The sequence below is a fragment of the Xenopus tropicalis genome, chromosome 6, assembly GCF_000004195.4.
Source record: "Xenopus tropicalis strain Nigerian chromosome 6, UCB_Xtro_10.0, whole genome shotgun sequence".
NCBI classification, from domain to species: domain Eukaryota; kingdom Metazoa; phylum Chordata; class Amphibia; order Anura; family Pipidae; genus Xenopus; species Xenopus tropicalis.
In genome coordinates, this window is record NC_030682.2 from 25,602,643 (window position 1) to 25,619,417 (window position 16,775).

At 46.8% G+C, this 16,775-nt stretch overlaps 1 protein-coding gene across 1 annotated transcript in view; it reads right to left on the minus strand.

The window, feature by feature from the left end:
- gpr158 (G protein-coupled receptor 158) overlaps positions 1-11,401 on the minus strand; it is a 142,008-nt gene extending 130,607 nt beyond the window's left edge. The window contains exon 1 of the mRNA XM_002933144.5: positions 10,311-11,401. Coding sequence (XP_002933190.2) covers positions 10,311-11,179 — 869 coding nt within the window. The 5' untranslated portion in view covers positions 11,180-11,401. The remainder of the gene's footprint in view (positions 1-10,310) is intronic.
- Between the last annotated feature and the right edge of the window lie 5,374 nt (positions 11,402-16,775).

The window sequence follows — 16,775 nt, forward strand, 5'->3', positions numbered from 1 at the left end:
TGACGCTAAAGTTCTAAGCACAGAGCGGGAGAGAGGGCGCGGCAGCCCCAGAATCGGCGCTGTCAACTACTAATACGAATAACACGCAGCGACACAAAGGATTTATTTCTACTATTCCTAAGACTTTCATGAACTAGGTTTACAAGCTATAAAGAACCACTCATAGAAGTACAGCATGTATTGTATTGTTAGAATTATACAATTATTATTTAGCTGTAACTTCTTTATGTTTTCTTCCATTTATTATCTTACAAATATGCAGGGCTACCATTATTATTCTTCTAATTATTAACATTTATTTATAAAGCGCCAACATATTCTGCAGCGCTGTACAATAAGTGGGTTTCATACATTGGACATACAGAGTAACATATAAAGCAATCAATAACCGATACAAGAGGTGAAGGGAGCCCTGCCCAAAAGAGCTTACAATCAACAAGGAGAAAGGGTTGAGACAGAAGGTGTGGGAATGGGCATGACCAGAGTTGTGAGAGGTGGGGCACAGGGTATTGCTAAACTAGATTAGGGTAAGCTTCTTTAAATAAATGATCTCTTGAAGGCAAAGAGATTGGGAGAAAGTCTGATAGTTTGTGGGTGCGAATTCCAGAGAAGGGGGGCAGCGAGTGTGTGAGGAGGGAATGAGAGAGGAGTTGAGGAGCAGGTCAGAAGAGGAGCGTAACAAGCGGGTTGGATGGTACCTAGAGATGAGTTCAGAGATGTAGGGCCATTTACCATCCATCCTTAATGGTGAAGACACACAGAGCTACCAGTAGCAGCTACTTGTCATGGCTACTAAATGCCAGAATATCCCCTGCCATAGACAATACTGAGAATTGCCTCTGCTAAAACACAAGTACAGACAATTATCAGAAAATGATCAGCATTGTCTATTTTTGTAGCCACGACAAGAAGCTGCTACTAGTAGCTCTGTGTGTCTTCACCCCAGCCAACCTTTATGTGGCTTGGTGGAAAAGTTCTACATCTTTGGAGACATTAATCAGTGGCCAACCGTGGAGTTGGGCTGAGTGTGGATTATACTGCGGAAGAACTCCATTCCTATGCTCCTGAAGTTTATATGTGTTGGAAGATGTGTGGAGAAGCAGTGTACAAAAAGGAAAGACCCAGTTACGGGTTGGGGGCGGGTCCTACACTGGCAACATTTTGCAGGTTAGGGTACAGTCTGGGTTGAGTTTTTTCTGACCTGCATATTACTAATATTAATACTGCACCATATAAGTATCCTGTGGCACCTCAGAGCTACTGCAAAAATATTTGGTACTATCAATAATAATGATCTTAACTGAAAATTCACTATGGAATATTCACATCATTCTATCACTGTAACACGTATTGTTGGTTAAGAATGCAATAGTGTGTAGTGGTCATGGTGACAGATTACACTCAGAGGGCCATTTAATAACTGTCAGATCTTTTTTCGGATTTTTAGGGCTAAAACTCAAAAAAAAAAGCACGACTTTTCAGAGATTTACTATGCGTCAAAACGGCTAAAAATCCAAATCTTCCATAAACTTGCCAAGATCATGAAGAAGTCAATGGCAGAGGTCCCTTCCCTGGAGAATCTTCCTTTTGCTTCAAAACTTAAAAGGTTTTGGATTTTTTTTTCCGACAATTCTAAAAAGTCACAGTTTTCATGCGACAAGTTGAAAAATTTGGAATGTTTTAGTAAATATGCCTCTCAGTTAATAAGTCACCTATAGCAACAAACTGCCTAAACCTAGCTCTTGCCTTGTTCCTCCACTACTATAGGGACTGGCCTTTTAGCTGTTATAGACATCAATTCCCTCTATGACTGCCATACTAGTCATATTCCATCATCTTTACCCAATCGGACAAATCTGTTAGAATGCACAAACACAGACACTGCTCAAAGAGAAGAAGACTTCTTTTAAAACTGTTTATCCTTCTCAGCACTGAATTTTATTATTTGCCAACAGCAAGGTAAGCACCCAAGAACGCCTGTTGCAAGTAAGCATACATTTAAAGGGGAACTCCAGCTTCTAAATAAAAATTTGTTAAAGAGCCCCATACAACACAGAAACCCCTAACATACCTATTACTGTGCGAAATGTATGAATAAATGCAATTTTTATATGCTGAAATCCAGCCGCAAAACAGTTCTTCTCTTTCTACATCATTGAAGTCCTGGCAGGGGAGGAGGGACTAAAACATCGATGTTACAAATTGTAATAACTTCTCCACAGCTTACAGACAGCATGTAGGAACTACATAACCCACAATGCATTGCACTGCGATGTTCCTTTCCTTATTTACATCACATTTGTACATTTGATCAGGCTGTGGACAGTTGACTACTGTTACATTTTATTTGAGTCTCAAAGTAGCCAGCCAGACCAGCAGGGGAACAGGGGGCCGGGCTTAGGTAACACAAAATATTATTATATAAAAAATCATGAACCAGCTGTATAAACATAGACATAAAACATAATTTTGGTTTAGAGCACCCAGATAAAGAAACCTAATGCATAAATGGAATCAATCTAAGTAAATTGTGCAGGCCCCTCTAAGGGAAATAGGTTGTTCTGCCTAGCTTTGTTTTTTTTCCAGATTCACTTTTTTCCATCAAGGTTTGTCTTTCTTTCCTTTGTGCAAATGAATAATTGCAAAACAAGAGGACAGCGTACGAAGATGCTCGGAATGAAACCTCAAGGCATTATTTTAGAACATACTCAGTAGAAGTCCCAAAAAGCTTTCTGAGTTGTACTCTGACTAAAAGCACAACAGGAGGTCATTTATTAATGCCTCTTAGCAGTGAAAAGGTCAGAGCTAAGCTAAAAGCACAGAACATTGAATGAGTATCCCGGGATAGTCAAGATAAGATATATTTTTTTAAGGCTAAGGATTAATTCCTATGGTTTTGTGCCTCACAGGCTTTAATGTTTGCCCCAGAGCAGCAATATAAGGGCTGTTACACAAGCAGACATGCCTGCCAACAACATGCTAAGACTCAATAAGAGCATTATAGTTATCTGCTCAATTTACTGAACATCAATTCCCAATATTTTTGGATATGTTTTTGGTCAAAGACCTAGATAAAGAGAACCTTGATAAAAGGCTTTGACAGGAAACCCCATGCCTCATTAAAATGTACTTGCCGTCAAACTGACATTCTCTTTCTTCTTTTATACCTTTACTACCAAGGGATGTCTCAAAGATTTTCCCCTTAAGAAATTTTTAAAGCTCGATCTTTGGTTGGAATTTCTGCTCTGGGGCCACAGGGCTGAACAATACCCGATGGGCACAAAAACAGCACAAAAGACACTGACAATGTTAAAATCAAAGCTGTCAGCCAACCCCATGTCACGAGGGGAGATAATGATCCACTCCAGGCCTTTTTGAGACATTATTTCATGTTACCATATAGTGTAAAGAGGAATTTAGGCCTTAAAAAACCCTGGACTGGATCATTATCTCTCTTGTGACATGGGGTAAGTTGACAGTTCTGTCAAGGATGCCTACTCAAAGAAGGGACATTTAAAAATGAAGCTGGCATTTGGGTCAACTGAAAAATTCTACTACTGTATTTCATAGGAGTGCTGTACCTGGAAATATAAACAGCTGCACCAGGAAATTAAAAATATGTCCTGATCTGGTTTGTACCTTTCTAAATATATCTATTACTTTCTGTGTTCTTGTCATTGAGTTCAAAGCTCTTACAATGCCTCTTGCATACCCACTGGGCCCTTATAATGGTGCATCATGTACTGAGAAGGATCTGCACTTCCAATGAAGGAAAGGGGTCATCAACAGACATCATTCAATTGAGGGTGTGAGTGGAGTTTTAGAGCGAGGTGCCATAGGCCTTCAGTAGTGTACGTATTGAATACAATGATGCAACGGTAGTACAGTAAGCTAAGCAGTATTGTACTTTACAAGCCTGGTTTTGTAATGGGAAAGCTCAGGGAAAGTGCTACTTATTCCTGTTTTAGCGTTTTGCAAAAAATAATGTAAAAGGTCAGTTCCCTTGGTGAGCCAGCCTAAGCATTCTAAACAAAACAGTTATTAATCCAGCAGGCATTTTGAGTGTGAATATCCAATCTAACATGCCAAAGGCCAGCACGCTACGTCTTGGTAAGCAATAATAGGACGTGAAAGCCCGAGGCCTGGTTTTCTTTGCCCACCGGAATACTTCTAACAGGGAGAAATGGACTTCAATAACAATATGGATTAGGTGTCAATTGTTATTTAAGCATTTGCTCTTGCAGAAGGAGAAGTAAACCTTTATTTTATTTTGGATCAGGCTTGTTGAAGACTACTTAATTGGCCAATTACTTTTCACAGCAAACAGAATTATCAAAGGGATAATGTCATCAGAAGAAAAATGTTTAGTTATTTCTCCATTGTGGCCAACACGCTTCAGGCCTAGGGAGCAGTGATCAAAACACAAAGGCTCATTTCCGCACAAAGAGCAGTGTGCAGATGCCCCAGTGCATAAAGGCAAACACAATTGCACATGCATATTTCCACAAAATGGGGGGCAAGCTGCTGCTTAATGTGTTCAGAGTGGGGGACTGCTCCACTTCCCAATGTGGGAACCCTGGAGTCACTACCACATTTAGGGTGGCGGGAGCTCCAAAATCAATAGGCCCATTGTGCAAGATTTGTGCAAGATTTACTCAAAGGCAAGACAGATGCAGTGGCACTTAGTGCAACTATGTGGAAGTGCGAGGAGCGTGTTTGGACGTAATGAATGGCATCAACAAGAGCAACCAGTGTAGCGTGACATTTGCAGCTGTGTTTGTAAATGACCTTAATGAATGCAGATCACATAAGATTAGAGCCGGGCATACATGCACCGACGAAAACCTCGTTTCGTACGATATTCGGTGCGTGTTTGCTGGCTCGACGAGGCAACCAATATCGCAAAAGGCTGCAGATATTGGTCGACTCGTCGATCGCCCAGGTTAAAAGATCAGCAGAAGGAGGCAGAATTTCTATTGGTTCTACCTACATATCTGACGATTCAGTCCTGAACATCAGTGGAGGGTTGGAACGATCTTTTGTGCGACCAATGGTTGCATGAAAGATCGAAAATTGCTACGTGTATGGCCATCTTAAGAGATGTCAAAGCAAGAAAATCCAACAAACTTTTACAAAAAATAATAAATACAAAACTTAAAGCTCTAGTACATCAGTTCCTAAACCCTAGGAATCTACCTCTGGGGACCCTTAGCTTTGGAAGGGGCCAAGGAGAGCAATTTCATGTATTAATAGGGTTAGATTTTGCAAGAACACTATTTGCTGCCCAAGATATTCTAGGTTTCCAGCTTTAAGATCAGTTAATGTGATGTCTGGAGTGAACACCTTTTGCCTGGCCTAGATATTCTCTAAATCACACTACGAAGGCTGACAAGTCTATTTATACATCTAGAACACTGTAAACAGCTTAGGGGAAGCCTGACCCAAAATACACATTTAATATAGAATAGAATATATTTATATTAATAGCAGAACATAGAATATATATATATATATATGTAAAACAGTATATACTACTTTCACTGTCTAGCATCACTGAATCTGACCCAGACAAAGAGATAGCCCCTGCTTGGAAGCACATTACTGAATTACAAGGTTTTTGCCATAAAGTTGAGACCGTGATTTACTGAGAAAACTTGCATTTTGGTCTTCTTTTTTTAGTTTAGACTTCCTGCTCTCCAGTAAGGGATTTCAGTAGCTATCTGGTTGCTGAGGTCCAATTTCCCCTAGCAACCAGGCAGTGGCGTGAACCAGAGACTGGATCATGAATAGGAGAAGGTCTGAATAGAAAGCTAAGTAATAAAAAGTAACAATAACCACAAAATTGTACTATTAGGGCCTGCTTATATTTGGCCAAACGAGTGGTATGGCCACCTTAAAGGGCACCTATCACCCCTATACAGTTTCCCCCACCAGAGGTTAATAGAGCCTGCACTCCAGATAGGGGAAACAATAGGTCTTTTAAGAAAAGAACTGCCCCTGCCAGCGCTGGGTGGGAGCCCACAGTGCGGGCAGCCATGATGGGGCACACACATGCACATAATGACCGAGTGCTACAACTTGCTTATTATGCACATGTGTACGACAGTGATTTACATACATTTCACCGCTCCTATGTCAGGTGCATGCGCATAGTAAGCGAGCAGGGAGATCGCTTATTATGCACATTGCACGCCAACCAACATGGCCGCCCGCACCGGGAGCTCCCTCCTAGTGCAGGCATCCCAGCGCTGGCAGGGGGAATTCTTTTTATAAAAAAAAAACTATTATCTCCCCCACCTATAGTGCGAGCTCTATTAACCTCTGGTGGGAGGAAACAATATAGGGGTGTTAGGTGCCCTTTAAGAATGGAATCGGCACTGCTCAATGAGCTTAAAATATCAAAGCCAATTGAAAAGTTACATAGCATATGAATTTCTAAAGTTCTAAAATTAACTTCAAGGCGAACTATGCTAATAAAACACATTTTAACAAAAGAATATGATTTTTACCATCAGTGTGACTTAAGGTGGCCATACAGGGCCCAATTGTACCTGCCGATATCGGTCCCTTAGACAGGCCTGCCTGACTGGCATCTGGCCTGAAATTGGGCAGATATCGATCAGGCAGGTTAAAAGATTTAGTCGGATCGGGGACCGATCAACAAGCCCATTGCCGCCGTTACAATTCGATCGTTTCGCCCCAGGGCCAAACGATCAAATTAGCCTACATTTGCCCAATATCACCCACCCGTAGGTGGGGATATTGGGAGAAGATCCGCTCAATTGGCGACTTTGCCAAGCGTGCGGATCTAAATGTGTATGGCCACCTTGAAACTTGCTTCATTTACATCAAGTACATGGCACGGTTTTATTAAGCACAAAGGCAGATAAAGAATTGTTTAGGGCACTATGGAAAATGGCAATGCCATATGTAGGAGCTTTCTGGATAATATATCTCATCTCAGTACCAACAAGATGATTCTAGCCCATGTGCATTTGTTTAGATCAGATTTCATGAGGAAAGGCTGAAGCAGAGGGCTGGGCTATAAACACCGATATGGAAGTATGGGGGGAGGGAAGGGTCTGTCTTTAAGAATAAATAATTAAGGACTGTACTATGGGGGGGGAGTAAGGTTTACTAATACTAGTTACAACACTGTAATTAATATATATATATATATATATATATATATATATATATATATATATATATATATATATATACATTTTTTTTACGTACATGTAGTCATTTAAAATTGAATCTTTATTCAAGCTTATTAACTTCTGCACAGAAACTGAAATAAAAAGTACACTTTAATATTCAGATAAATACCTCAACTAATATAATCTAGATACAGGTATGGGATCTGTTATTCATAAACCCGCTATCCAGAAAGTTCCTGAATTACATTGAGGCTATCTCCCATAGAACCCATTTTATTTAATAAAATTTAAATTTTTAAAACGGATTTCCTTTTTCTCTGTAATAATAAAACAGTACCTGTACTTGATCCCAACTAAGATATAATTACCCCTTATTGGGGGCAGAACAGCCCTATTGGGTTTATTTAATGGTTAAATGATTCCCTTTTCTCTGTAATAATAAAACAGTACCTGTACTTGATCCCAACTAAGATATAATTACCCCTTATTGGGGGCAGAACAGCCCTATTGGGTTTATTTAATGGTTAAATGATTCCCTTTTCTCTGTAATAATAAAACAGTACCTGTACTTGATCCCAACTAAGATATAATTACCCCTTATTGGGGGCAGAACAGCCCTATTGGGTTTATTTAATGGTTAAATGATTCCCTTTTCTCTGTAATAATAAAACAATACCTGTACTTGATCCCAACTAAGATATAATTACCCCTTATTGGGGGCAGATCAGCCCTATTGGGTTTATTTAATGGTTAAATGATTCCCTTTTCTCTGTAATTATAAAACAGTACCTGTACTTGATCCCAACTAAGATATAATTACCCCTTATTGGGGGCAGAACAGCCCTATTGGGTTTATTTAATGGTTAAATGATTCCCTTTTCTCTGTAATTATAAAACAGTACCTGTACTTGATCCCAACTAAGATATAATTACCCCTTATTGGGGGCAGAACAGCCCTATTGGGTTTATTTAATGGTTAAATGATTCCCTTTTGTCTGTAATAATAAAACAGTACCTGTACTTGATCCCAACTAAGATATAATGAATCCTTACTAATTTCCTTATTGGTGATTTCCTGTTTCTCTGTAATAATAAAACAATAGCTTGTACTTGATCCCAACTAAGATCTAATAAATCCTTATTGAAAGCACTACAATCCTATTGGGTGCTTTTAATGTTTACATGCATCTTTAGCAGTCTTAAGTAAGCTGATCCAAATTACAGAAAGATTTCTTATCTGGAAAACCCCAGGACCCGTGCATTCGGAATAACAGGTCCCATACCTGTATTTATGAAATAAAAAATCAGCATACCTCCTTCCCTCCTCCCATACAACATACGCACAGAAATGAAGGCAGGGATGCTACAACCCTATGTCGGTCACATTAAAAAGAAAAAATGTACAGGGCTGAACTTTCATTTTCCCTGAAGGAATACATGCATAAGGCTTCCGTTCAAATTTTCCGAAGCAGGCCGGGCAGCTCGATAAACCTATTAGGCATAACGTGATTTGAGCAGTAGGGAAAAATAATACAATTGCCGTTATTACCGCTACTGCAACATCTGCTATGAAGTGAATCAGCAGCTCTTTGCTCTTAAGTACAATAATCCTAACGTTATTGGCTTAGGTTAACTCTAATATCCACCCAAGCGCACTGTGCGTCCGCTGCCTGTAAAATGCATTAGGGGCAACGCTGGTTCTGATGGATATGATGACTATTTACTGATGACTTTGGGCATTTATTTTAATGATATATGATATTATAATTGGGGCAGATGCTTATTGCAGATTTAGGTTCATCGGTTGCCCCTATAACATGGCATTCTCCCTACTGACTGTTTAATGAATAAATAACATGACAACAATAGAGAACAGGCAGAGGGAGACCCCCGTACACGGAGGCAACACTGCAGCTATTTCCTTGTCAGTTAATCTTGCCGGCACTCAAAGGGTCGGCCGTGTGTCTTTGATTTGTGTGCTATATTTAGCAAACTGTTGCTGGTGTGTCTCCATCATTCCGGGAAACGTCTGCTTCAAAAGCAACCTAATGTACTTTCCGACTGGTAAAAATTTGGGACGTTGCTCTGCTCCATCTAATTACAGAGTGCGGATGGTAATAACACACCAGCAAACATTATTACATTTATTAAGCCTGTGGTTCTGCGGGGGGTTATCTGTCGGAACAATGGATTCAATTTGATCTGTATGCTGTTCCGTGTAATTAAGGAATGCAATTAGAGTGCAATTTTGATTATGCAAATACAGTATTCAGAGATTCTCACTAACTAGCAGATATTAGTAAACAATTGCCGCCTTCCCTAAAGGATGAACGTATACACGGAACCTTGGCTATGCCAAGTGCCCCAGTGACTCGTAACATAACCTAACGAGGGGAAAGGGTTGCACAGGTATAGGACCCGTTATCCAGAATGCTGTGGACAAAGGGTATTCCGGATAAGGGGTCTTTCTGTAATTTGGATCTCCATACCTTAAGTCTACTAAAAAATCAATAAACCATTATTTAAACCCAGTAGGATTGTTTTGCATCCAATAAGGATTAATTATATCTTAGTTGGGATCAAGTACAGGTACTGTTTTATTATTACAGAGAAAAGGGAATCATTTAACCATTAAATAAACCCAATAGGGCTGTTCTGCCCCCAATAAGGGGTAATTATATCTTAGTTGGGATCAAGTACAGGTACTGTTTTATTATTACAGAGAAAAGGGAATCATTTAACCATTAAATAAACCCAATAGGGCTGTTCTGCCCCCAATAAGGGGTAATTATATCTTAGTTGGGATCAAGTACAAGGTACTGTTTTATTATTACAGAGAAAAGGAAATCAGTTTCAAAATTCTGAATTATTTGATTAAAATGGAATCTATGGGAGACTGGCTTTCCGTAATTTGGAGCTTTCTGGATAATGGGTTTCCGGATAAGGGATACTAAATAATTACTCCCATGAAGACCTTTATCCTTTGAATGTGCAGCTCTAGCGGAAGCTGGTAGTAATAAGTGAATTAGCTATTACCCATTCCCCTGCCTGAGCATGTGTTGTGAGCAGTGTGTGACTATTCCCTGGGCATAGATGCACAAAGCAGCAGGCAGTTAAGTCCTCGGCGTCAGAAAAATGTCTTCCTACCTGAATTCTCGGACAAGGTTCGGCTTTAGACCATAAAACGCAGCCGAGAGGCTGAGTAGCCAGTGAGGGCGGTATTTCCCATTTTCGCACTCCAAATAGGGCGAGGACCATTTAACGTGACTCCTGTCCGTAACGTAGCTATTCCCTTTCTTCCAACCGTCGTCGAAAGTTTTAGCACCGTGCAGAAGCCTCTTGTGCAGGTGGGGCCTCGACCTGTGTTTGAAGGTGTGAAGCCAGTCGTGTTCCCACGTGGCATTGCCCGGGCCATGGGCCGACGCTGACAGATCTTGAAGATGTATCTTGCCTTCCTCTCGGGTGGCTCGGAGGAACACCTGAGGGACGTGGGACGAGGGCTCCACGTTGAAGGCGACGGCCGACCTGAATATGGCGGGTTCCCCTTCTAGGATACTTTTTATCAAGGCGTAATACCACTCCACGTCTCTCTCCCAGTTGTGCTCTCTGGACTTATTGCTTTGTAACATCATGTTTAAAAAGTTGGTGCCATGAAGAAGAATATCCACAGCCCTGAGCAAGGTGGGGTGCCCAGGAGATGCCCCTGGCAGGCTGCTCAGCTCATAGCTCTGGGAACACAAGGCTGCCTTCAGCTCCCCAGCAGCCCCCTTGTACAGAAAGGAAGCCACATGTTTGGGTAAATCCTGTGCCAGGGTCTGTGCCAGGGGGGCACTCTCTGTAGTTTGAATCCATAAAGCGGAATGCTGCGGGTTGCTAGGGCTGCTGTAGATGGGATACCTGCCTGGGAAGTGCTGCTGTGGGTGAGCGGCTGTGCGCCCTTCCAGGCTGTCTCGGCGAGAGGCAGCGACCAGCCCCACACAAAGCAGCCAAGCCGAGAGGGAGACGCTACAAGCCATGATCCTCCTGCAGCCGCGGTGGCACCCAGCCCGATACCCGCCCCAGGCACTTGCCCAGGGCCCGCCCGGTTACAGGAGCCCGATCCTCCCGGCTGCAACGGTAAAATCAGAGTGGAATTCGGGGGAGAATGCGATGCGATTGGATGACGGATCCGATCGCATCGCATCACTCGTAACTCGGCAGCAGCTAATTCCTCTCCTCCGAAAGGACCTTGATTACATCACGATCATGTGACCCCACCATGTGACCGCCCTGAGGAGGATTTACCTGTTATTGAGCGCTAGGTACGGGAGTGGGGACCGCTGCTCTGGGAAATGGCAGCCTGCACCCCGGGCCCTGGTATGTGCCCACCCCTATGTGCTGTGCCCACCCCTACTGTAACCTGGTATGTGCCCACCCCTACTGTACCCTAGTACTGTGCCCACCCCTACTGTACCCTGGTACTGTGCCCACCCCTACTGTACCCTGGTACTGTGCCCACCCCTATGTGCTGTGCCCACCCCTACTGTAACCTGGTACTGTGCCCACCCCTACTGTACCCTGGTACTGTGCCCACCCCTACTGTAACCTGGTACTGTGCCCACCCCTACTGTACCCTGGTACTGTGCCCACCCCTACTGTAACCTGGTACTGTGCCCACCCCTACTGTACCCTGGTACTGTGCCCACTCCTACTGTACCCTGGTACTGTGCCCACCCCTACTGTACCCTGGTACTGTGCCCACTCCTACTGTAACCTGGTACTGTGCCCACCCCTACTGTACCCTGGTACTGTGCCCACCCCTACTGTACCCTGGTACTGTGCCCACCCCTACTGTACCCTGGTACTGTGCCCACCCCTATGTGCTGTGCCCACCCCTACTGTACCCTGGTACTGTGCCCACCCCTACTGTACCCTGGTACTGTGCCCACTCCTACTGTACCCTGGTACTGTGCCCACCCCTACTGTACCCTGGTACTGTGCCCACTCCTACTGTACCCTGGTACTGTGCCCACCCCTACTGTACCCTGGTACTGTGCCCACTCCTACTGTACCCTTGTACTGTGCCCACTCCTACTGTACCCTGGTACTGTGCCCACTCCTACTGTACCCTGGTACTGTGCCCACTCCTACTGTACCCTGGTACTGTGCCCACCCCTACTGTACCCTGGTACTGTGCCCACTCCTACTGTACCCTGGTACTGTGCCCACTCCTACTGTACCCTGGTACTGTGCCCACTCCTACTGTACCCTGGTACTGTGCCCACCCCTACTGTACCCTGGTACTGTGCCCACCCATATGTGCTGTGCCCACCCCTACTGTACCCTGGTACTGTGCCCACTCCTACTGTACCCTGGTACTGTGCCCACTCCTACTGTACCCTGGTACTGTGCCCACCCCTACTGTACCCTGGTACTGTGCCCACCCCTACTGTACCCTGGTACTGTGCCCACCCCTACTGTACCCTGGTACTGTGCCCACTCCTACTGTACCCTGGTACTGTGCCCACCCCTATGTGCTGTGCCCACCCCTACTGTACCCTGGTACTGTGCCCACTCCTACTGTACCCTGGTACTGTGCCCACCCCTACTGTACCCTGGTACTGTGCCCACCCCTACTGTACACCGGTACTGTGCCCACCCCTACTGTACTCTGGTACTGTGCCCACCCCTACTGTACCCTGATACTGTGCCCACTCCTACTGTACCCTGGTACTGTGCCCACCCCTACTGTACACCGGTACTGTGCCCACCCCTACTGTACCCTGGTTCTGTGCCCACCCCTACTGTACCCTGGTACTGTGCCCACCCCTACTGTACCCTGGTACTGTGCCCACCCCTACTGTACCCTGGTACTGTGCCCACCCCTACTGTACCCTGGTACTGTGCCCACCCCTACTGTACTCTGGTACTGTGCCCACCCCTACTGTACCCTGTTACTGTGCCCACCCCTACTGTACTCTGGTACTGTGCCCACCCCTACTGTACCCTGGTACTGTGCCCACCCCTACTGTACCCCGGTACTGTGCCCACCCCTACTGTACACCGGTACTGTGCCCACCCCTACTGTACACCGGTACTGTGCCCACCCCTACTGTACCCTGGTACTGTGCCCACCCCTACTGTACCCTGATACTGTGCCCACTCCTACTGTACCCTGGTACTGTGCCCACTCCTACTTTACCCTGGTATTGTGCCCACCCCTACTGTACCCTGGTACTGTGCCCACCCCTACTGTACCCTGGTACTGTGCCCACCCCTACTGTACCCTGGTACTGTGCCCACCCCTACTGTACCCTGGTACTGTGCCCACCCCTACTGTACCCTGGTACTGTGCCCACCCCTACTGTACACCGGTACTGTGCCCACCCCTACTGTACTCTGGTACTGTGCCCACCCCTACTGTACCCTGATACTGTGCCCACTCCTACTGTACCCTGGTACTGTGCCCACTCCTACTTTACCCTGGTATTGTGCCCACCCCTACTGTACCCTGGTACTGTGCCCACTCCTACTGTACCCTGGTACTGTGCCCACCCCTACTGTACCCTGGTACTGTGCCCACCCCTACTGTACCCTGGTACTGTGCCCACCCCCCTACTGTACCCTGGTACTGTGCCCACCCCTACTGTACCCTGGTACTGTGCCCACCCCTACTGTACCCTGGTACTGTGCCCACCCCCCTACTGTACCCTGGTACTGTGCCCACCCCTACTGTACCCTGGTACTGTGCCCACCCCTACTGTACACCCTGGTACTGTGCCCACCCCTACTGTACCCTGGTACTGTGCCCACCCCTACTGTACCCTGGTACTGTGCCCACCCCTACTGTACCCTGGTACTGTGCCCACCCCTATGTGCTGTGCCCACCCCTACTGTACCCTGGTACTGTGCCCACCCCTACTGTACCCTGGTACTGTGCCCACCCCTACTGTACCCTGGTACTGTGCCCACTCCTGCTGTAGCCTGGTACTGTGTGCTGTGCCCACTCCTGTTGTAGCCAGGTACTGTGTGCTGTTCCCACTCCTACTGTAGCCTGGTACTGTGTGCTGTGCCCACTCCTGCTGTAGCCTGGTACTGTGCCCACTCCTGCTGTAGCCTGGTACTGTGTGCTGTGCCCACTCCTGCTGTAGCCTGGTACTGTGTGCTGTGCCCACTCCTGCTGTAGCCTGGTACTGTGCCCACTCCTGCTGTAGCCTGGTACTGTGTGCTGTGCCCACTCCTACTGTAGCCTGGTACTGTGCCCACTCCTGCTGTAGCCTGGTTCTGTGTGCTGTGCCCACTCCTGCTGTAGCCTGGTACTGTGCCCACTCCTGCTGTAGCCTGGTTCTGTGTGCTGTGCCCACTCCTGCTGTAGCCTGGTACTGTGTGCTGTGCCCACTCCTGCTGTACCCTGGTACTGTGTGCTGTGCCCACTCCTGCTGTAGCCTGGTACTGTGTGCTGTGCCCACTCCTGCTGTAGCCTGGTACTGTGTGCTGTGCCCACTCCTGATGTAGCCTGGTACTGTGTGCTGTGCCCACCCCTGCTGTAGCCTGGTACTGTGTGCTGTGCCCACTCCTGCTGTAGCCTGGTACTGTGTGCTGTGCCCACTCCTGCTGTAGCCATGTACTGTGTGCTGTGCCCAATCCTTCTGTAGCCTGGTACTGTGTGCTGTGCCCACTCCTACTGTAGCCTGGTACTGTGTGCTGTGCCCACTCCTACTGTAGCCTGCACTGAGCTGGGGTACTGTGTGCCAACCTGGTACTGTGTGCTGAGCTGGGGCTGTATGGGATTCACTGCTCGCTAGGTGTGCTGTGCTGGGGGGGGATACACTGTGCCACTGGGTGCTGGGGGGAATACGCTGGGTGCTGGTGGGAGGGATACACTGTGCCACTGGGTGCTGGGAGGGGATACACTGTGCCACTGGGTGCTGAGGGGGGATACACTGTGCCTCTTGGTGCTGGGGAGGGCAATACACTGTGCCACTGGATGATGGGGGGCAATACACTGTGCCACTGTATGGTGGGTGGGATAGATTGTGCCACTACGTGCTGGTGGGGGATACACTGTGCCTCTGGGTGCTGGGGGGGATACACTGTGCCACTGGGTGCTGGGGGGGGGATACACTGTGCCACTGGGTGCTGAGGGGGGGATACACTGTGCCTCAGGGTGCTGAGGGGGGGATACACTGTGCCACTGGGTGCTGAGGGGGGATACACTGTGCCACTGGGTGCTGGGGGGGATACACTGTGCCACTGGGTGCTGAGGGGGGGACACACTGAGCCACTGGGTGCTGAGGGGGGGATACACTGTGCCTCAGGGTGCTGGGGGGGATACACTGTGCCTCTGGGTGCTGGGGGGGATACACTGTGCCTCTGGGTGCTGGGGGGGTGGATACACTGTGCCACTGGTTGCTGGGGGGTGGATACACTGTGCCTCTGGGTTCTGGAGGGGGATACGCTGGGTGCTGGGGGGGGATACACTGTGCCACTGGGTGCTGGGGGGATAGATTGTGCCACTAGGTGCTGGTGGGGGATAAACTGTGCCACTGGGTGCTGAGGGGGGGATACACTGTGCCTCAGGGTGCTGGGGGGGATACACTGTGCCTCAGGGTGCTGGGGGGATACACTGTGCCTCTGGTTGCTGGGAGGTGGATACACTGTGCCTCTGGGTTCTGGGGGGGATACGCTGGGTGCTGGGGGGGGATACACTGTGCCACTGGGTGCTGGGGGGGATACACTGTGTCTTTGGGTGCTGGGGGGGATACACTGTGCCACTGGGTGCTGAGGGGGGGTGATACAGTGTGCCTCTGGGTGCTGGGGGGGAATACACTGTGCCTCTGGGTGCTGGGGAGAAGCAATACACGGTGCCACTGGATGGTGGGGGGCAGTACCCTCTGCCACTGGATGGTGGGGGGAAATACACTATTCTACTGGATATTGGGGGGAAATACACTATTCTACTGGATGCTGGTGGTGGTGGGTGGATTCCAGGTCTAAATTTTGAGTATAAAAAAAGAAAATTGTGGACAGATTCTCTATTAAAAACCTGATTATTTTATTTAGGTAGCAGTGTATTAAAGAATAGGTTTTGGATAAACAAACAAAACAAAAGCACAACCTTTTTTAGCGCCCCGTTTAGTCTTAATCCAGATCTGCCCTGGAGACCTCAGAGCAGCATTATCAGGTCAGATAGAAGTGCAGACCTCACCGCCCGCTATGAGACAGCAGCTGAACCCAAGGAAGGTCTCTTTTGAGGACACAACAGTTTGGGGGCATTTGCCCCTTTCTCAGGTGTCATAACCATTAGGCCCCTCCAGTTAGTGTATATCCCTGCAGCCTCAATCCAGTGAGTGGAAATAAATATGGGGCTCTTCAGGTGGATTAGACATGTCTCCTTGCAGCGAGCAGATTACTTCCCCTCCATGGAATAAGCTCTAGTTACCCTTGTCCTTCTCAACATCGGCATCCATTGCCTTCTTTATCCAAGTGATGGGGGGCTTCAAGAGTAAAGCCACAACTACTTGGAACCCCCTCCCTCCAGGCTCCTATCGGTTTTATAGCACTGGCTCCTTGGGCTGTGCAGGGACAGCTCCCCCAGTCAGACTATGGCAGGGAGAAGGGAAGATGGAGCTG